Source organism: Mycetomoellerius zeteki, unplaced genomic scaffold (assembly GCF_001594055.1).
Source record: "Mycetomoellerius zeteki isolate Tzet28-1 unplaced genomic scaffold, Tzet1.0 scaffold426, whole genome shotgun sequence".
In the NCBI taxonomy this organism is placed as follows: domain Eukaryota; kingdom Metazoa; phylum Arthropoda; class Insecta; order Hymenoptera; family Formicidae; genus Mycetomoellerius; species Mycetomoellerius zeteki.
The window spans coordinates 149,518-169,776 of NW_017257421.1; the positions used below are offsets into that span (position 1 = coordinate 149,518).

The following is a 20,259-nucleotide window of genomic DNA, read 5'->3' on the forward strand; positions in this document are numbered from 1 at the left end:
GGAATAGCGATAGCGATAGGAATAGCACGATTTCAATCTATCAGAAATCGGATACACCGGAATATACAGTTTCTGATAGGTTGAAACTATGTTATTCCTATCGCTATCGCTATTCCCTCGCATTGTGTCTTGGGCTTAACGCATAGTGTATAAGCGAATTAACTAATCAGAATCTTTCCTTTCCTCCCATTCCATGGAAAAGAAGAATTTCGATTGGTCGATTCCCTTATGCACTATGCATTATGCGTTATGCAAGAGTCTGTGCTGCGGCCAGTAAGGTCTTAAGTCGTAGAAAATTGACCAATTGCAGTTGAATATGAGAAGAATACTCAACTGTGATTGGTTAATTTTCTACGACTTAAGACCCTACGATTGCTACGACTTCTATTGTAGACCCCGCATAAACATCAAGTTAGCTCGATTCTGATTGGACTGCAACGCTTGCGACACACTTGCGACACTGCGATCAATGTAGAATCAGCTTTAGACCGGACTATGGATTCTTTAGTTCTAACGGAATATGCCAATAAGATTGCCGAAAGTAGTAAGCCGCGAATTTGAATTTCCCGAGCTAAATTCGTGAATAGTAAGAAATTTAAATTTATCATACTTATGTATTTAAGATTTTTTATCGTCTTATATTTAAGATAATCTTATGATGACATAAAGCAAAGTATTCTTATTTTAAGACATTACTTAAGCAATCTTAACATAAGAATTTACTAATATCGTTCAAAAGTATCGAAAAATCTTTCTAAAAAAATAAAAATTTAATTAAAAAAAAATAAAAAAAGGACCTTAACAATTTCGAGAATAAGGAGGGACATTCCGATTTTTGTTCCGCTTTTATCTAATTGTCTAAGAAAAAAAGAGATAGACAAAAAAATTTTATGTGAATAAAATATAAGATATATTATTGTTTCTCTCTTGTTTTAGATTCACTGAATTGATTAATGTATTATTCACACAATAAAAAACAATATCTATTTCTTCATATACACTTCACTCTTTATTTTCATTTGACTATAATAACTTGAACTCTTTATACACTCTCATAGCCTAAGTACATGTAAATATAATCGAAATTAACATCATAAAATTCATCGTATCCCTATTACAGATTTCGCTACCGTAAATTCGTGGAATGATCACGTATTTGTTAATTCTCGCAATTCCATTGACAATTCTCAGACAGCGAATGATCTTTGCAAAATCTTATTGGATATTATGCGTATTTTCCAAATTAAATCGCAAAAAGTACGAGTTTTCACACGATACGCAAAGCGATATTCTGCACGCACAAAATTTGTAAATTAGTTATAATAATTATTTGCTACATGAAAAATCGATATTATAATCGAAAACGTATCATGAATTATGTCGCTTAAATGTTATCCCAAAACCACGAGTTGCAATGAGATATGCTGCGCGATTTATCGTATGATATAAATCCTTTTCCAAAGTGTGAATTAACTTTTGACATTAGATAACATTAGAAGTCACATCGTGAATGAGAAATGTACCACGTATAATTATGATTTTATTCAATAAGATTTCTTTAAATTTCTTAAGATAAAGAGAATTTCATTTGCATTTTGCACAGCAGAGATTTAAAAATTAATGTTTGATGCACACATGTTTGTAAAGAACACGTATCAATCTCGATTAATTTCTATATTAGAAAAAAATGCAATTTTTACTTTTAAAAAATACAAGAGTAAATTAAGATACTGTATGTCACACATTTATATTTAAAAGTCAAGACGAGAGAAGCTTCGATTCGATATTTACAATTTAATTTTGGACTTTGCGTGTACAATTTATCTTAATAATATATTATATATATTATATATATAAAATTCAAAATTTAAGAGCAAACATGTGTCTGAAAAAATTAATTCATCGGAGCGCTATGCATATATTTATAAATAATGCAAGGCAATAAATATGTAATAAACAGATACATACGCTTCGGTAAATAATCCAGTACAAATAATTCACAATCCCTCTACTGTCAATATATTAAGATATATCACACAAATGAGCTAACGAAGATTTATCGATATTCGGAAACACACTCCTGCATGAGCTTACACAGATTTACATTAGTGGAAGTCAGAAATCTGATCTATTGCTACCGTCGTTCGATTCTTTAAAACGTGAAAATTCGATAAAGTTCTTAACGTGCGGCGTAAATATAGCCGATCATTGGATGAACGACCAACGTTTCCTATTTGTTAAGTTCATACAGGAATTCATTCTCGCTTGTAAACGCATTTTTCGTGTAATTATGCGCAAATCGGAAATTCCGTAGACGATCAGTAATGTCCGTGTACGGTACATTATCATGGTACTTTCTTTCTCCGTAAACGCTGAGGCGTCAAACATTACAAATAACTTAATGAATGAGGCATTTAAAAGAGTTCTTCAATTTGTCAATTTCCTTTAAGTGGAATACCATGCTGCATCGTATCAATGTACAGATTTAATGTACAATATTGATATCTGTACATATATAGTTCAAGGAACTTTCTTACGCAATGTACAAGTGATGTATAGATTCATAAAATATTCCATGTACATCAATTCCAATATATATATATATGTATGTTTTGTGGACTTGTGATGCATATAACATTTTAAAATTTTAGGCACATCGAGCACACAACAATGATATACGTACACAATGAGTCTTAGTTATAGGAGCATGATAACTTTTTGTATATATATATATATATATGTATATATTTTTCCAATATAATTAATAGTATACAAACTAAACACAGCAGCAGTTTTATGATTTAGTTAAATCATAACACAGCAGAACTTGTATATATTATTGTATATATTTATATAATATCTATATATATATATCATTATGAGTAATTAACACTTTATAAAATATTTATTCTATTTTTTTAAATCTAAAAATATTTATATAGATTTGATTACTGCAATGTAGTAACATTAATATACGTTTTTACCGTATTTGATGTTTGTACTACAAATATATTCGAAAACCGATCATTCTCATAGTTGTTGAATGAGTTCTGTACAACAAATAATAACAATATTCATCGAGAATTAATTATCAAAGATATTGATGTAACTGTCTTATATATAAAAAATCAAAAGTACTCCGCAACATCTTATTATATCAGATTTCATATTTTTATAATTATTGTATCTATATAGGACTTTTTTATATACTTTCGTTATATTAGTCTATCAATATTTTTAAGTTCACTTGATATCATTTGAAGTGCATGTGCATGCATTTTATATATGAATCTTTTAGAAGGATCTTTATCATTACGCGTTCGCAGATTTAAAAATTAACAATCTCTCGTCGCTATTAATAATTTATATTATACAATTTCCTGTATATTATTGTAACAGTATAATCATTGTATCTATAGTGATCATGCGTTTTCATCAGTGCAACAAAACAACCAATGTGACATCAAATTATTGTACTGTGGTGTGATTAGGCAAAAAATTATTAACTTTTATATCATGTAATACGAGACAGTATGACAACGCTAAAAATTTTAGTTTTTGGACATGTCTTACACCATGTGTATCTGTGGCAATACTATGTATCTTGTGTATTTCAATAGCAACAATAAACTTTAGCACATTTTGTATACGTTCCCTGTAAAAAATTCTGATTTCTCAATCAGATTAGTGATTCATAAAATATTTCATCTCAATCTCAATATATATTTAAAAATTATATAGTTGATAATGTGTATGCTCCGATAACTAAGGCAAAATTATGTACACGTGTATAAATATGCTCCGTAGATCAAGAATCTACAAATATATATTGATTTACTTATTTTATGTATAGATATATATATATGAATTTTTATATATATATTTTATATATGTATTTTATATATATATACTTTTATATAATATATATAACACGATACAACGAATACTGTTAGGTGTATCTTAAGGCACTCGTGCGAATAAAATCTAAAACATTTGAAACAAATAAAGAAAAACAAAGTCTCTAACTTTAATAACAATTCATAAATGTACACACACCTAACTATATAGTATTTAGTTAAATTGGTCCAGAACTAGAACTGATGAAAAACACTTTCACTCTGTGTTAAACCCCCGTAAGATAAATTAGGAAATAGCGTTAAACGATCGTCGAACAATCGATCAACCCTGTATTAATATAACGTTTTATTGTAGCCTCTTAACAACATTATTAAAACTTCGTCTAAAGCCAGGAACTAGTGCTTTAAGGAATTGTTTCACCCTTGACACGTTTTCACACTTTAATTAGAATGTACACCGCAAAGTTTCTTGATTTTCTGCATCGTTTACTATCGATCAATATTCCTATTAGTGAATACACTTCAAATGTACTTTTAAAAATCAAGTGCGAAATAAAGTGAAAAGGAAGGATGAAACTATCACTGTAATATATAAAATCTGTGTTAACAGAGACTTTGGGGTTGATACATATGGGAGCATCACTATCCAGTGTCTGAACACTGCGCACATTATGACGTATAACGCATATATTTAATTTAGCCCGTTGCACTCAGAAATTGTATCGTATTTTGAGATTGGCCTCAGCTCTTGCTCACTTTAAATTCCTCTAATATTAATTATTAATATCACGAGTTTTGCTTCAATAGATCTTTTGTGTTATGGCAATATAGATGTAGGTACTCATCAATATCTAGTACGCTGGATGTAGATTCTCCCCACAATCTTTTCTAACGCTTACCACAGCTTTTGTATTATTAACTACAATAATGAGCTATAAGACACTGTTTATTTTGCGTAATTTGTCACGTAATATTTTTAATAAATATAGCAATATATATGTGTATATGTATATATGACGATTGACCGCCATGATGTTTCTTTTTATGAAGAATATATATACAAGTGTATTATTGTCTTCGTATTTTACGATAGACAATTTAAAATTATTACTTTTAAAATAACATCGATAAAATCTATAAATATACAAATAAAATAACATTCAGATAAAATATTCTAAATAAAATTTTATAAACAGTGATAACTTTTAAACCAACAAAAAAGTAAAATGTTTAGCCGTTTCGAGTGCATTTAACACCAACACATGTTGAGAATATATCGACAAATCGATACGTTTATGTGGAACTCGCAAACAGTTCTATTAAGTAAACTTTTCATTACGCAAGATAAATTGTTTTTATATCTCATAGCTCAAGTTTTTCCATATATATCTATATGTATAATATAGGAATGTTCCATTTTTTTCTTGCACGCCGTCTCTATTATCAGAGACATAATTGTACCATATTTCACATAATTTTAACCGTATACATCTCTTACAAACATAATATTGCCAGTGTACATATTTTTGCAAACTGGAATGACGAAATATATATATATATCCATATGTACGCGTGTATATATCTATCTACGTGTTTTATATATAAGTCTCTTCATAATATAAATAAAAATTCGCAGTGTGAGCACATTCAGCGGTTGAACATCACTCGTAAAACTTTGTACAAATAAAAGACCGAAGTCTCTTTTGCAAGTGTAAATAATCGAACGCGTATTATTTAATTCTGTTAAAATCTTTGGCTAAAACATCTAATTGCGAGCTAGAAGTATCCCTTGGGTAACTCTTTGTTAATGATGACCCACATCGGTTGACTTAGCTAAAATCAGCAAACTTTTCAAAGCGTTCATTATCTAGCAATTAAAATTTCGATGTCGACGCCATTAACAGTAGCAGCTGGATCGCTTGCGATCTAACTGCGATATAAAATATTCGATATTTCGTTATCATCGCGGATAACGTTTGTAAAAAGATTGCACTTTAAGCCGTTATTATAATCACAGTAACTGTATATAGGCTTGTAATTTAAATAACTTACTCGCGATTATTTATCAACGTCATTTTCTTTCCTTGGACTTTGTTGTGTGCAGTCAAAACACTTTGTGACATCCTGAGGAAAAATTAACATATAATATTTACTATATTCAATATAACGAGTTATTGTATCGTTATGCACTGATAATAATCAGTAATACTAATAATGAATATAACAACAAAAATATATGATGCAATATATACACGTGAGAACTGCTTATAGGCAATTCAGTAAAGAGAATGCAACGTACCTGTACCGCAATTTGTAACGGCGTTAATTCACCTATAGAGCAATCATTTCGTACAACATTCGCCGGAACTAGCTTGGGACAAGGCTTGCCCGTGAAGAGTGTGAACAGTGCGTGAATGCTTCTACGTTGTGTCAATTCTATGTGACGGTGTTGATATCCAGCCAAGTGTTCTTCATGCCGAGAGATGCAAGAGAACCGTCTTTCACACAAATTACAGTATAGTTTATCTTTTATCGTCGCCTGCGAAAATAAACGGGATGAATATTTCGACTTCATGAGAGAAAAAAAAAGTATCTTAAAAAAGGATCTTTTTGTATAATAATTTAAATAAGATAATCTTTCTCTCACCTTTTCGTGATAAGCTAATTGAGTTATGAAATCGACGATAGACATTTCACTCTTCTTAATGTCCTTTGTATTGCTTTCAACTTTAATGCTTGACGTTATAACTTTATCGTCCATCAACTTTGACTCCGCTATACTGAGATCTTCGCTTTCCTGAATCGTGATGACCGGGGGCGATCTAGAACTCTCTCTATCTGAATTCGTATCGAGGTTTACGTTGACCTCGGGCTCTAATATCGGCATGTTGTCTTCTTTGGACTTGATTTCTTTCGCGTTTCTTGTGTTATTCCTCTGATCGGTGGATCTCTTAGGAATTTTATAAGACGACAACCGATTCTTCTCTTTCCTTTGCTGTAGATCTTGCGAATGAGGAACATCGTTGCATTGATCAGTTAGATTTTTTCTTTTCTCGTTTAAGTGTACAGTACGAGTTAGGCCCTCGTTTGACACAGCTTTCTCGACCTGTTTAGACGTTTTTAAGGATGTTATATTGCATTCGGACGTGTCCTTTATCGCGTCCTTGGAATCTGCTTTGTTTTTCTCAAATGACCTAGATTTCTTCTTCATGAAGGAACTTTTGCTTGATTTGGAATGTTTCTTATCAGACTTCTCGGTATCAGATATTTTCTCAGTCTTGTTACATTTACTTGCCACGGGTATACAGCTTTTCTGAGACGCAACATCGCTACGACAGCTTTGAATAGCGTCACTCGAAGGTGCCTCCGAGATTTGATTGATATCAAAACTCGAACCCTGCTTCTTCTCCGCGGCTGTTTTCGGTCTCATGTTACCTATCGCGCTGCCCTGTACATCGTATCTGGATTTCGAAAGGCACTTCTTCAAGGTCTCCTTGGCTGCCAAAACTTCTTTTATCAAGGAGTCGTTGCAGCAGAAGTTTTCTGTCGTCGTAGCGAAACCCATTACTCTGCAACAAGGGGCTTTCGAAGAGATCTCTTTGACAGAGCTAGCCGAGCTGTTCTCCAATTTAGATCTATCATCGTTGCTAATATCAATTTCCACGACACTTTTATCTTTCCCAAGCGAATTCTTGCCGTGAGAGGAAGCATCAGATTTGTCGTAACGTCCTAATTTCGCAGTTTGATCGCTAGACTCTTGGTAAGTAGAATTCATACGACGTGATTTGTAACAGGTGATAGGATCAAGTTTCGGCATAGATACATCTAGTAGATCGGTATTGCTGTTGTCCTCTATCTCTAACTCCAGTTCGAACTGGGTCGGAATCGCATCCTCCGAATATAATTGATCGTTATCACCATCCTCCATCATATTCCTCTCCAGCTCACTACGATTATCATCCGGTGAAGCAGGCAGAATCTCTATAGTCGACTGGCTCTCGTCCGAAGATTCAACTTTAATGACAGTGCTGTTATTTATTTCGAAATTATCCGATATACTCACAGACTCGTTAAGCAAGTCCATATCTATGTCGTTGAAATTACTCAAACGTTTGTTCTTTATCATAACTTTGCCGCCATCCTTGCTCAAAAAATGATCGTCATCTTGCTCTTTTCTCCGCTCCTTGTCAGTTCGTAAATCGACTTTTTCAGACGATGTTTCGCTCGGACCGGGTAATTTCATGAAACAAGTTTCTGTCTTCATTCTGCTTTCAACTGTTGCCTTCAGCTCCTTTAATGCGAGCTTAAAGCTTGAGCTGTTTAGATGTTTGACGGGAGTATTCTTCTGACCAAGTTTATTCGAAATTGTATCTTCGTCCGTTTTCACCGTTTGTTCGCTATTGGTATCAAAACTATCAGTCTTGTGCTTATTATATTGAGAGGTAGCTTTCTGTGAGTTGGCTCTTTCAGATGACTGATTGGTTTCTTTATCGGACGAAATAGCATCCACTTCCGATCGTGGATTATTATCACGAGATCTCGATCTACGTTTATTGTCCCTTCGACATTCGTGGATTGACTTGTGACCTCTGGACGACGAATTTTTCTTCGGTGTGGTGCACATCTTGGTATCTGTAGAATCTGTTTTTGATACAAAATTTACATCGACTCTTGATGCGTCATTAATTTTTCTACAATCGTAATCTGACATTCTTCTTTGCTTACACTTAACCGGAAGTAGGTCGGACGTTGAGTTCGATCTGGACAGTTTATAATCACCTTGCTTTTCCTGACGATCCTTGCGATTTACAGACATTTTCTCGATAGCTCGTAACGTAATCGGAGACAAAGTTAACTTCAAATCCTTCACCATGCTATCCAGGATACGATATCTTTCCAGCTTGACCTCCGGTTGCCACTTTGCACTCTTCGCAATGACGTTCTTGTAGCCCTTGCTCAGCTCGCATTTGAATTCCGCGCTAGCCGATGTTCTCTTGATAATTACCTTGGGAATCTTCTCAGAAATGCATACCACAGAATTCTTCGTTTCACATTCTGACGCATTTGTTTGCATTGATTCGGAGGAGTTGCTGCGTCTTGTACGATGTTCCGTATCATCACGTTCCGATCTTCTGCATTTTTTGAGCGGCACTTCTAAATGATGGCTCGAGAATTGCCTCTTCCGTGTCACTTCTGGAGATGACGATCTGTTTCTTTCCTGCTTCTTCAATTTCAGTATAGGTATCTTTTCCTCGTATCTTCCCGCTTCTCTTGACTCTTGAGAAGTCGTACTGTTGCAATCCAAATTATCCGCGAGATCAGACCTTGAGCTACTCTTTATTTTAACCTTTGGTATAGTTTTCTTAACGTTTTTGCGTTTGACACAAACCTCCTCGTCATCATCGGCTCTCACTATCTTATTGGAGTGCTTCTCATCTAATTTAATCTTCATCTTGGGAATTTTATTCCTATAACTATTTGACTCGTGTAGAGAACTTTCGGAACTGCAAATAGATATATCATCAATCGTAAGCGAAGTCCGATTCAAGATACTTGCAGGAATTTCTTCGTGAACCGCCTCAATAGATGGGGTTCCCGGGCGTGATCTCGCGTTCCTGATGATCATCTTTGGTATCTTCGGTTGGCAAACGGACTTATTACATGTACTATCCTGTGTCACGGGAGAGGAACCCACCTTCGTAACGAACTTTGAGCTAGTCTCGCTTTTCTTGATAACAAGTTTAGGGACCATTTTTGTGTTAGCGTTGCAATCTGTCGCGCGCAAATATGCTATCTTCTCATAGCTACTAGAAGAAGTTTGATTCTGCTCTTTGCCTTCATCGTTACTCGATGTTGCTTTAGATTCCTCGATGGGTGCTTTAGATTCCTCGATGGGTGCTTTAGATTCCTCGATGGGTGCTTTAGATTCCTCGATCGCTGCTTTAGATTCCTCGATCGCTGCTTTAGATTCCTCGATCGCTGCTTTAGATTCCTCGATCGTTGCTTTAGATTCCTCGATCGCTGCTTTAGATTCCTCGATCGCTGCTTTAGATTCCTCGATCGTTGCTTTAGATTCCTCGAGCGCTGCTTTAGATTCCTCAATCACTGCTTTAGATGCCTCGACCGTTGATATGGATTCGTCGATCGCCTTGCTTTCAATTTCAGTAGCTATCTCCGCATCTTGAGACTCTTTGGTGGCAGACATTCTCGAGAGAGACAAATGGTCTAACAGCGAATTATCCTGGAGTGAGTTAACCGCGCCCGCAAAATCTATCGATTCATTGATGTTGCACAAACGATTGACAGCGTCTTCCTGGATTTGGCTCGTCTCCCACACCATCGGTACCATACTGTCTTCCTCCGCAAAATCATGTTCGGGCATTTGCAACGTGCATCTATCTTCCGCGTAAATCCCGCAATCGGAAGAATCCATGCACAGTAACTTGGAATCGATTATGTTGTCGTAATTCTTGGGAGTCTCATTCGTCTCAGATTCTTGACGTTGCTTTTTGTCGCCTTTAATGATATTCTTGATGACGGTGAACTCTGATATGTTTTGTTCGCGCCTCTCGCTTGCGAATAAGTCACATACGTTCTCTTCCGTTCGTAGGTTCAAAGCGATGGCTGACGTAGATATTATTGTGGAACAAGTATCCATTTCATCATTTTCTCGATTCTTCAATGAAACTTCAGCTTTTTGTCCATCGATCTCCAGAATTTCTGATTGCTGCTCGTTGCCTTCCTCTGCAAGCGTTTGTTCCACGAATGCAACGTTAGGATTTTGCGAGGCACTCGGTTCGTTTTCTTTAGATATCGTAGTATCTTCTCTATCACACATGTCTTGCTTATCTGCTTGATCGAAAGTAATCTCAGTCGAAACATTCAATTCCGTAGGCGTAGTCTGTTCTTTATCTTTGTGATCGATTGAAGCTGATAAAACTGGTTGATATATAGTTTCTTGATTCACGGCAGAGTTTGAATCATTTTTCACTGAATCATTAATTTCATCATCTCGTTCATTCAAAGCAAGTGTGGATTCTTTTACAGTTTCCATATTTTTTGGTTCGTCAAGTGAGTCCTTAGGTTCGACGTTTAATTTAGAAGGACTTGTGACTTTGGCAGAATCTTCATCCGAAATTTCTTTCGTACTTGCAACTTCAGCATCGGGTTTATCTTCCTTTGGAGAGACAGAATGATCGCAACGAAGATGCGAATCATCTTCGACTGGCTGTTCCGTCGAGGCTTCCTTGTTTTTCTCGTAGCTCGTAGAACTTTGATCTCCTTCGTGTATTTTCTCATTCGTCATTTTAGGAGAACACGATCGTGCTTTTTCAACGACTTCGATCGCACTGGATTTATCTCCATCAAACTGAGATTCTTGCTTTTTTGTGTGTTCATCATTACTTTGCATATTCAACGATGCATTAAGTATGTTTATTGGTTTATCAATAATGTCTGCTGACGCAATCTTCTGATTATTACATTCATTTTCTTGCTCATTACATACAGCAGCGTTTGATGGTTCATGTCGCGAATTGTCATCCTGAATCGAACGTAGATCGTCGATGAAGTTACATGTTGTATGATGCAACGTTGGCTCATTCATCACGTCGCAATTCGCTTTATAAATGCCGTTGTCAGAAAAGTCTTGCTCTGCAGGTAAAAACGGAAAGGTATCCAATCGTTTCTGCGCAGCGAATATATCACTAAAATTCAGCTCTTTAACATTACCGCTGTTTCTTCTATCGATGTGGGAAGAATACGACTTAATTGACTCCATAGTCTCTTCCCAACATGCGGCCCTTGGTTCCAAAAATAAATTCGATTCGAACACGGAGCTTTCGTTGTATCCTTTCTCGTACTCGAGATTGTCCGCGAATACTTTTGTCTTACAATGTTTATTAATGCTGGATGTAATGTTGGATGGAGGTTCGGTACTGTCTAAGTTGTACTGTTTTTCGAGGAAGTCCAAATCTATAATGTTTTTCTTATTAGTTTCTTTGCTCTCTTGATCGTTCTTGTTCGTATATAATTTATTTGCGTCATCGTTGAAGAATTCTAAATGCATACCTCGAGTTTTTGCACAGTTAGCATTTTTGTAAACAGCATTCTTATTTGAATAATCAACATGTATCGCTGCAGACTTGACGTCGATGGAATCAATCTCCTTTTTCCTACCGGCGGTAGTAACATCGCGATTTCTCTTGAATACCTTTCGCAACTTGGAACAATTGTAATAATCGTACGACGGAGATCTCGCGAAATACGGTTCGCGAGAGTTACCATCCTTCGTACGAGCTTCCATAAGTAGCTCGCGATACGTGAATCGAGGATTAGGACTATAAGTTATCTTTCCGTCTTTGGTGGTGTATACAGGAACTACATTTAAATTCTCCAGCTCGTCTGCGCTGAAAAAGGTAGGATTTACGTAACCACTGGTAGTTTCATACAGGTCGAAGTTGCCGAATCTACCGTCGTCTCTCTTTGGCCTTTTCCATCTATCGGCACGCTTGTCGTCGACATTCGTATTTTCGTTCGGCACAACATCAAAATGATTATAATCAAAATGCACGGGATTATTGTAGCTGGCATCTTCCATGCTGGGTTCTACCGTACTTGAAGAAGTCGACGGAACTGCGCTTAATTTCGATGCAGCATCATCTTGAAAATTTCTTGCGTTTTTGCATGGAGAAGCGACGGCTGTTTGCTGATGTTCCTTCTTCTGCGCATTGACGGTCTTCAATCCTAAGTATGGCGAATTATCCGAAGAGGCTTTCAGTTCCTCGCTACAGAAGTTGGTAGTAGCGACCTTCCTTTCTGCATCTTGATGCACGCTTCTCCTTCTGCTCGTCGCGTGTTCCGATCTTGAAGTTTTCAGAGAGCTCGATGCCAACTCAGATTCGGTATTAACGGTGCCTGAAAGAGTATCATCTTGTAAAATTACATTGCAACTAGGCGATTCCGTACAAGTATTCGAAAACATACCGCTATCTTCGTATACGTCATTGATCAATTCTTGTTCCGACAATGAACTTCGTCTCTTCTTCGAAAGTGTTTCGCTGTTCGCATCTTTCTCGCATGCGATCACCGATTTGATCTTGTTGTCGTGATCTTCGTGAGCTTCGTTATACGTAGACGCTTCTGTTACAACGGATGGTGATCGATTGCGCTTCTCATAATCCTGGCGATCCGCTTTATCACAAATCATTTTCTTGTCCGTTATATTCGTCGAATTTGAGATCGTATTAGTCAAATGGCCGATCGTCTCGGCGACGGCATTCTTGATATTCTCGTGCAGCAATTTCTCCGTTGTGTTCCGTTCCGTGCATGACACGTTTATTTCAATTTTAATCCCGTCAAGTGAACCGCTGCTCTTCGCCTCTTCCCTCGAATGCTGCGATCCTTTCTGGTGATCGTCATCCTTGAGTTTCAGATTGACGTTCCTAACTTGAATAGCGAAGTCAGGATTTTTATTCTTAGCTACGATCGTCTTCAAGATGTTCGCGTGTTTTCCTTCCTGTTCCTCGGACGACTTAGATCTCGCCACGTCTTTCTGGCACAGCTGATTATCGCATGGTGACTGCGGCGCGGATCGTTCGTCAGGATTCGACGAACGATGACACGTCTTATTCGTTGTATAATCAGAGGCCTCCTGCGTATCCTTTTTCTTATCATGGACTTTACTAACGCTAAGTGATTTATATTTTGTTCTTCTATATTCCTTTAGAAGCCGCATCCTTTCCCCACTATCGGTGATGCTAATGTTTTCGATCACTCTCGGTTTATTATGCGAATTGTCAAATTCTTTGGAATTTTCGACAGTACAGGATTTGTCCTTATGCGTTGCCGCTTCTTGAGTATGTTTATTGTGATGTACGATGGTTTCGCCGCACCTATCCTTCGTATTTTCCGACAAACATCTCTTCTTGTGAGAGATTGCCTGGTCGCCCGAGACTGACTTCTTACGATCCGCGAGTTTTGCATGCCGAGAATTTTTCAGGTTCGTTGCGTTAATTTTTGCTGATTTATTACTGCTGGCGCTCTTCTCCGTGGAAGAATCCTCGTTCGCGAATGATGCCTCGGGCTTCCTCAACTTATCGCTACCCAATGTCAGCTGTTTCGCGCTATGTGATGTAGGTGAATTACTTTTGACAATCTGCATCATATCTTCTGTCCTGGAACTCCTCGGAGCGGCGTCGTTTGTCAATGATGAACTTACCCTACTTGTTGCCATCTGACGGGTCATTTCGGTTGAGGTGCGTCTCCTTCCGGAATAATCATCCTGACCGCCGTCTAATGCAACGGGGTCGGGATTATTCGTGACATTCTGCGTCATGTTGTCCCCGTTCGTCGAATCGCTATACTGTAACGCGACTTTTGCATTCGTTTCTGCATGTAATTTTTTATGAGCGTCCGGGCTCGTCGCTCGAAATTCATTAGCGCGGCGCTCGCTTAAATTTTTATGAGCCTGCATTGATTTATTCTGCGCTTCCGTTGACACGATCTTTAATTCATACTCGCCGGAGGTCAAAGTCATACGCATGTTAGTGGCCTCTACAGTTTCCGTTTCGTTGTCAAGCGTAAATATCTTCTCACTGTTGTTTGCCGAAGCGGAAGTTTCATTCAGATTTGCGTGCTCTTTACCGTTTTTTGTAGACGATGTAGATCCATTCTTATCAGTATTCGTGGAAAATTCAAATGTATCAAGAATAACATCATGACCGAGCATATTGTTATCACCGCCGCTGTTTTTGAAACGATTCTCCGTCTGGTATTCACTTTCTAACGAATCAGCTGGTTTATTTCTGACGGTTTCCTCGTTGTTCAAATGATCGTAAGGCTCCCTGTTCGTCGGCGACTGCGTGAAACTAATCATAGGACTGTTCTGTATAATCTCGATTGGATTTGTCGATATCGTGAGATCCTCGACGCGCTCCGACGACTCCTCGTTGTCGGAATGGATCGGCGTGTTCAGCGTGGTAGAGATAGGAGTGCACTCTGACGTGGGCAAGTCTGGCAGACTTATATCGTCTGGATTATGAGATTCCTCGCTCGCGAAACTGTTCTGTTTCTTCAAATTCGTGTCTCGGGCAGAATCCTTCGCGGACGTAGGCAGAACGGTGATCGGCCGGTCACCTCGCGACGTTTGCGACGTGCTCTCCACCGCTTTAGGCGGACAGAGACCTTCGACGACGTATTGCTCCTTGTTCAGATTTCCAAGGTCAGTGTTGCACTCGGCCGTAGCCGACTCGGTCGCGTTGCTGTCGGTCTTTTTGAACTTGTCGGCAGCCTCGAGAGTTATCGCGGCTGCCGCGACTTCCGTTCCTTCTTGGAAGAACGACACCGCATCTTGTCTCTCCAGAGTCTCGGTAACTTGACCGTTGGTGACCTGCAAAATGCTACCTATCTCCAAATTGTCGACTATATGTATCGTTGGTACCTCGTCAGGCCCGTTGCTTATGCACTGTATAATGTGGCTTCCCGACCGTACAATAGTTTCCTTCGTGATGTCCTTACACGTTGAATCCTTCGCAATCTCAACGTTTTCCGCGGATGAGTACGATATGGTCAGACAGTCTTGCGCTGGTACCACACCGATGTCGCTCTTCTGCTGATTCTCGAACGTTATAACACTCGGGGTGATCTCTTCCGGTTTGGAGACTTCTAGACCCTCCAACGTCTTCGACGAGATATTCACGTTCTCGTAGCCCACGACTACCACTGGTGTCGAGTCGCTCAGAACGGCGTTCGGCAAATTGGTACCCGCGCCATCCTCGTCCTCCGATTCGTCCCAGTTGGCGAGAAACTGTCGTACGTCAAGCTCCGGCTTATCGGCGAACTCTTTGGGCATTTTCTGTTGTATAACCGCGTTATTCGCGTTCCCAGTCAGATTGTTGAAGCTCTCGCTTCCTGTTTTTTGAATCTCGAACTGATTCTGCTCGAGGCTCTTTTGCACCGGGTATCGATCTTGCTTCTGCATGCTTTCCGCGCACAGCGCGGTCGCATGACCGTCGTGTTGCTGCGACACCAATTGTTCCGGCTTCTGGACGTTGCGATTCACCATTTCGGGGACGCCGTTGCCGTCCTGCTTACCCTGTTTGTCCACCGGGTTGTCCACCGGCGCCTGAGAATTCACCGCTTGTTGCACTCTAGGGAAAGCTTCAGGCATGTAATTAGAATTTATTAAAACGCCATTCTGATCGAACTGCAAGTTTATAGGCGGGATAGCAGAGGTATTAACAGTCGACGTGGTGGCGGTGACGCACGGAGTCTGCTGTATTTGTCCCTGATATGTGACATGAGACTGCTGTAATTTCAATAATTCTCTATATCTATGAACACATTCCTTATACTTGGGATGCGACTGGTACCCGGGTATCTTCGCCAACTCCCTCAGATGATTCTCCATCGAGAATCTCTGCATCGCTATCTTCTGCTGATACATCTGATACCGTGGATGGGAGGGAGGATGCATAGTCGTAGACGTTTGCATTCTGTTCACCATGGATGTATTGTCGGCGGCCTCCTGACAGTCATGCGAAGCGTCTGTCGATAGATTCCTTGGATACTGCGAATTGAAATAAGTATTCTGAGCAGGTGGCATCATATTCAGGTTCGGAACACTCGTGGACGGCAAGTTGGTTGATATCATAGCACCGCCGGTTTGATACGGCACTTGTTTGTTGTTATATTTCTGCTGGGGCATAGCGAAACCTTGCTCCGGATGTTTAACCATCCCCTGATTCGGCACGTTCATGCCGCTCATCTTGGAATACTCTTTGACGTTGTAAGGATACTTCTGGTACTCTCCCGTGTAGTTGTAGTTTTGCATGGGGTAGTTCGGCAACATGCCCGAGGATGATGGATAGTTGCGGGAAATCAAGCGATCCTTGCGATATTTAAAATCGGAATAGTTCCTCCGGTGATCAGCGTTAGGCCCATTAGGCGGTGGCACCATAGGCGACAGAACCTCTTTGCCGTCAAAATTGTCCTTCCTAAAATTATAATCGTTTCCGAATCGTCGTGCGTCCGTTTGATATCCGGTGGACGTGCGAATATTCTCCCTGTAAGTCGCATTGTTCGGATAAGAGCAGTACTGCTGGTAACTGTTAGGATCCGGATTGCAGCACAAACCCTTGCAGGGAACGAAGGACGGCGGGGGACCCGTCCTACCAGCGGCATGCGAATTCACGTTGGTGTTTCGTGATCCTATTGACGCATGCGGTGCATTCATATTCATCACGTTTGGTCCATTTAGATGTGAGATAGGCCCGTTTAAAGGCACCTGATTATTTCTATAGCCTAGCTCTTCGTTTATACCGCCTATCGCGGCATTCCTCGGATCCATAGGACCATTCAGATTGTCCACCATGGGATTTCTCGTATTCGAAGGCCCATAGTGGCCAATGCAATTCTGCATCTGCACCATCGACGCCAAGGGATTGTTGTCAGTGGCATTGTGACCGTGCGAGATGTTGCTCGACAGATGCGGCTGAAAGTGCCTCGGATTAAAATTGGAGTCGTTCTGGTGTTTCTCGATTCCCTCCGAGCTGAGATTCAGGCCGTTCAACTGCGTCGGGCAGGTCGGATTAATATTGGAGATAAACGATAAGTGTCCCGAATTGACATTTTGAGTGGTCGATGTTACATCGTTTATTCCTGATTGCGGAGGATTATACTGATGCCAATCTGGCATATTTCCACTGTAGTTCATTGTACATTGTTTTGCTATTATTTTGCTGTGATTACATCGTTCTCCTTGTTCATCGAGATCTGTCCAAGTATTAAGAGCAGGGGGTTACCTAAACAGAAAAAACTAGATGTTATTTATTACAGTATATTTGTAATAGTTACATAATTACGTAGAAATTATAGGTTTGCTTTTTATGATTGAACTAGTGTACACTTTTTGTACTTAAAGTAAAATAGGTATATGTTTAATATTTGACGAAAGTAAGAAGGAAAATATTAGTGCAGTCCAGTGCAACGATAAAAACATACTTTATATGTAACATTACTATAATTGTTTTTAATAACATAAATATTAAGCGTCTCTGATCATGTCTGTCATCTGTGCAATTGGATAAAATTATTTGTAGAAATAAATATGTTCTTTAAACATCGCTAGATTTCTTACTAGATCTATATTATAAAAATAATTATCCTCATTTAATGAGTAAATAAAACAGCTTGAATTCAGGACGCAAAAATTAAATTCATAATAATTTTTATTATTATTAGGGAACTAATGAAGAGTCAAAGAATATATTTGTGGTTATGATTATTATAAGTACACGTTGCTTTAGTTATTCGGAGGACTACAGTGTTATATCCACCTCGACGATCACGAAGAGGTTATAATGCATAACACAGGTTTGATGAACTTTAAGATATAAGGAACACATTATCTCTTTATAGTCCAGATTATTTCTTACTAACAGGCAAATATCAAATATTTCATCCTCACTTTAATCTAATCCAAATGACATATGACTATGGCTGATATTCATAGTTTATTCTTATATTTAAGACTATCTTACGTACAATTAAGATGTCACGAACTGCAATCAGACAACTGCATTGATAATGCAAAACTGCATTGATACTGCATTGATTGCTTAAGATATTAAGATAATCTTAAAATAAGAAACTGTGAATACTGGCCTATGCTTTTTTATTATTGATCAGAATTTATTACAAGGCTGATATTTATAATTGATTTTTATATTTAACATCATCTTAAGTACAATTTTCAAGATGTCATAAGCCAATCACAGACTGGTACTTACAGCATATTATAGTCCATTCTTATTTTAAGACCATTAAGCAATGTCTTAAGATGTCATAAGCCAATCTGAGGGTCCTATTAGCATCTTAAGATATTAATTAGTATCTTAAGATAATCTTAAAACAAGAACAGACTATGAATACCGTCTTCTAATTGGTTCATAACATCTTAAGACTATACTTAAGACAGTTTTACATATAAGAATTGATTATGAATATCAGCCAATGACATCTTAAGATTATACTGGCCATGGCCGTAGTCAGATCTTATATTCAAGACCGTCTTAAGTACAGTCTTAAGAAGTCATGAATCAATCAGAGGACCGCATTAGCGATTTAAGACATTACTTAAGACGGTCTTAAAGTAAGAATCGACTTTGAATACCAGTCAATAGAGTTGTATTAGCACATTTTAAGGCCGGTATTCATAAATCAGATCTTATATTCAAGATCGTCTTAAGTACAGTCTTAAGAAGTCACGAATCAATCAGAGGACCGCATTAGCGATTTAAGACATTACTTAAGACAGTCTTAAAATAAGAACGGACTATGAATGCCGCTCTAAGACATTACTTAAGGCGGTCTCTGTAAAAGAACAGACCACGAATACCAAAGAATACAGTTTGCGATTATGAGTACACATTGCTTTACTTATTTGAAAAATTGCAGCAGTGTTATATATATATATATATATATATCCACCTCGATGATCGCAAAGGATTCAGAACGCATAACACAGGTATGCCTATGACCTAGATACTTCTTTGTAATGTTTGGCATGTAACCCCCTCCCCCCCCGCCGCCGCACATGCACGTACACGTACGCACGCACGCACACATGCGCCTCTCGAGCATGGGTCATGCGTGCTCCGTCATCGGAATGTAAATGAATCAAATAAATATTCAGCGGATAGTTCTGCTATGCGAAACTGGAGCAAAAGGGCCGAACTGTCAAGCCGCGGATCGGCGAGCACTCCGACCGTGCCTCACGCCACGGCGCTGGAGCGCGCACTAACAGGTGACACCATATTTACTGAAGTTGTAGCCATTGTTGGTCACCCTACCCCCAGGCCCTGCGGCGCGGATACGTGTTTACGTTCGCCTCGCGTCCACGATCGTCGTCGCGGAACGCCGAGGGTGCTGCGTGATTCGCGATACGGATTTATATCTGCGGAGTTATTGCGAGAAACGCGCACCTTGCCACACGCGGGGCCTTGAAAGTACCAACAACTGACAAACACATACACGCACACACATACACTCATACGCATTCGGGTCCCGTCGCGACGAGTCGTCGCTCTCACGTTGAACGCACATGATCACCGCGGCGACGACGACGTCGAGGGTGCATGGATCGGATCGTCGAGATCTACCGCGCGGATGGTGACTCGCAGAGTAAAATTCACGCTCCGAAACTTACCTGCACGTTAACATCGCTCACAACACGCACGCCATATTGGACACGACTGCTTGCGCCAGTTGCGCCTTGCGGGAAAAAAAGACGAGAAACACGCGCGCGCCCTCTGCGACGGAGGCGCGCACTTTGCCTCGTCGCCCATTCGTGTAGGTCGTGCGTGCACACGTGTGTGCGTGCGCGCGCGCATCCACCTGTTTC

The 20,259-nt window shown here is 39.0% G+C and overlaps 1 protein-coding gene across 2 annotated transcripts; it reads right to left on the reverse strand.

Moving 5' to 3' along the window:
• Positions 1-5,273: 5,273 nt before the first annotated feature.
• LOC108726542 (uncharacterized) lies at positions 5,274-20,104 on the reverse strand. Of its 2 annotated transcripts, XM_018454177.1 has the most exons (5): positions 20,065-20,104; positions 12,843-17,659; positions 6,505-12,773; positions 6,157-6,396; positions 5,274-5,981 (listed from the first exon to the last, which is right to left on the reverse strand). In XM_018454177.1, the coding sequence occupies exons 2-5, from the start codon at positions 17,569-17,571 to the stop codon at positions 5,916-5,918; spliced, it is 11,304 nt and encodes a 3,767-aa protein (XP_018309679.1). In that variant the 5' UTR covers positions 17,572-17,659; positions 20,065-20,104; the 3' UTR covers positions 5,274-5,915. The 2 variants fall into 2 exon arrangements, with proteins under 2 accessions (XP_018309679.1, XP_018309678.1); XM_018454176.1 differs by having other exon boundaries at positions 6,505-17,659.
• Between the last annotated feature and the right edge of the window lie 155 nt (positions 20,105-20,259).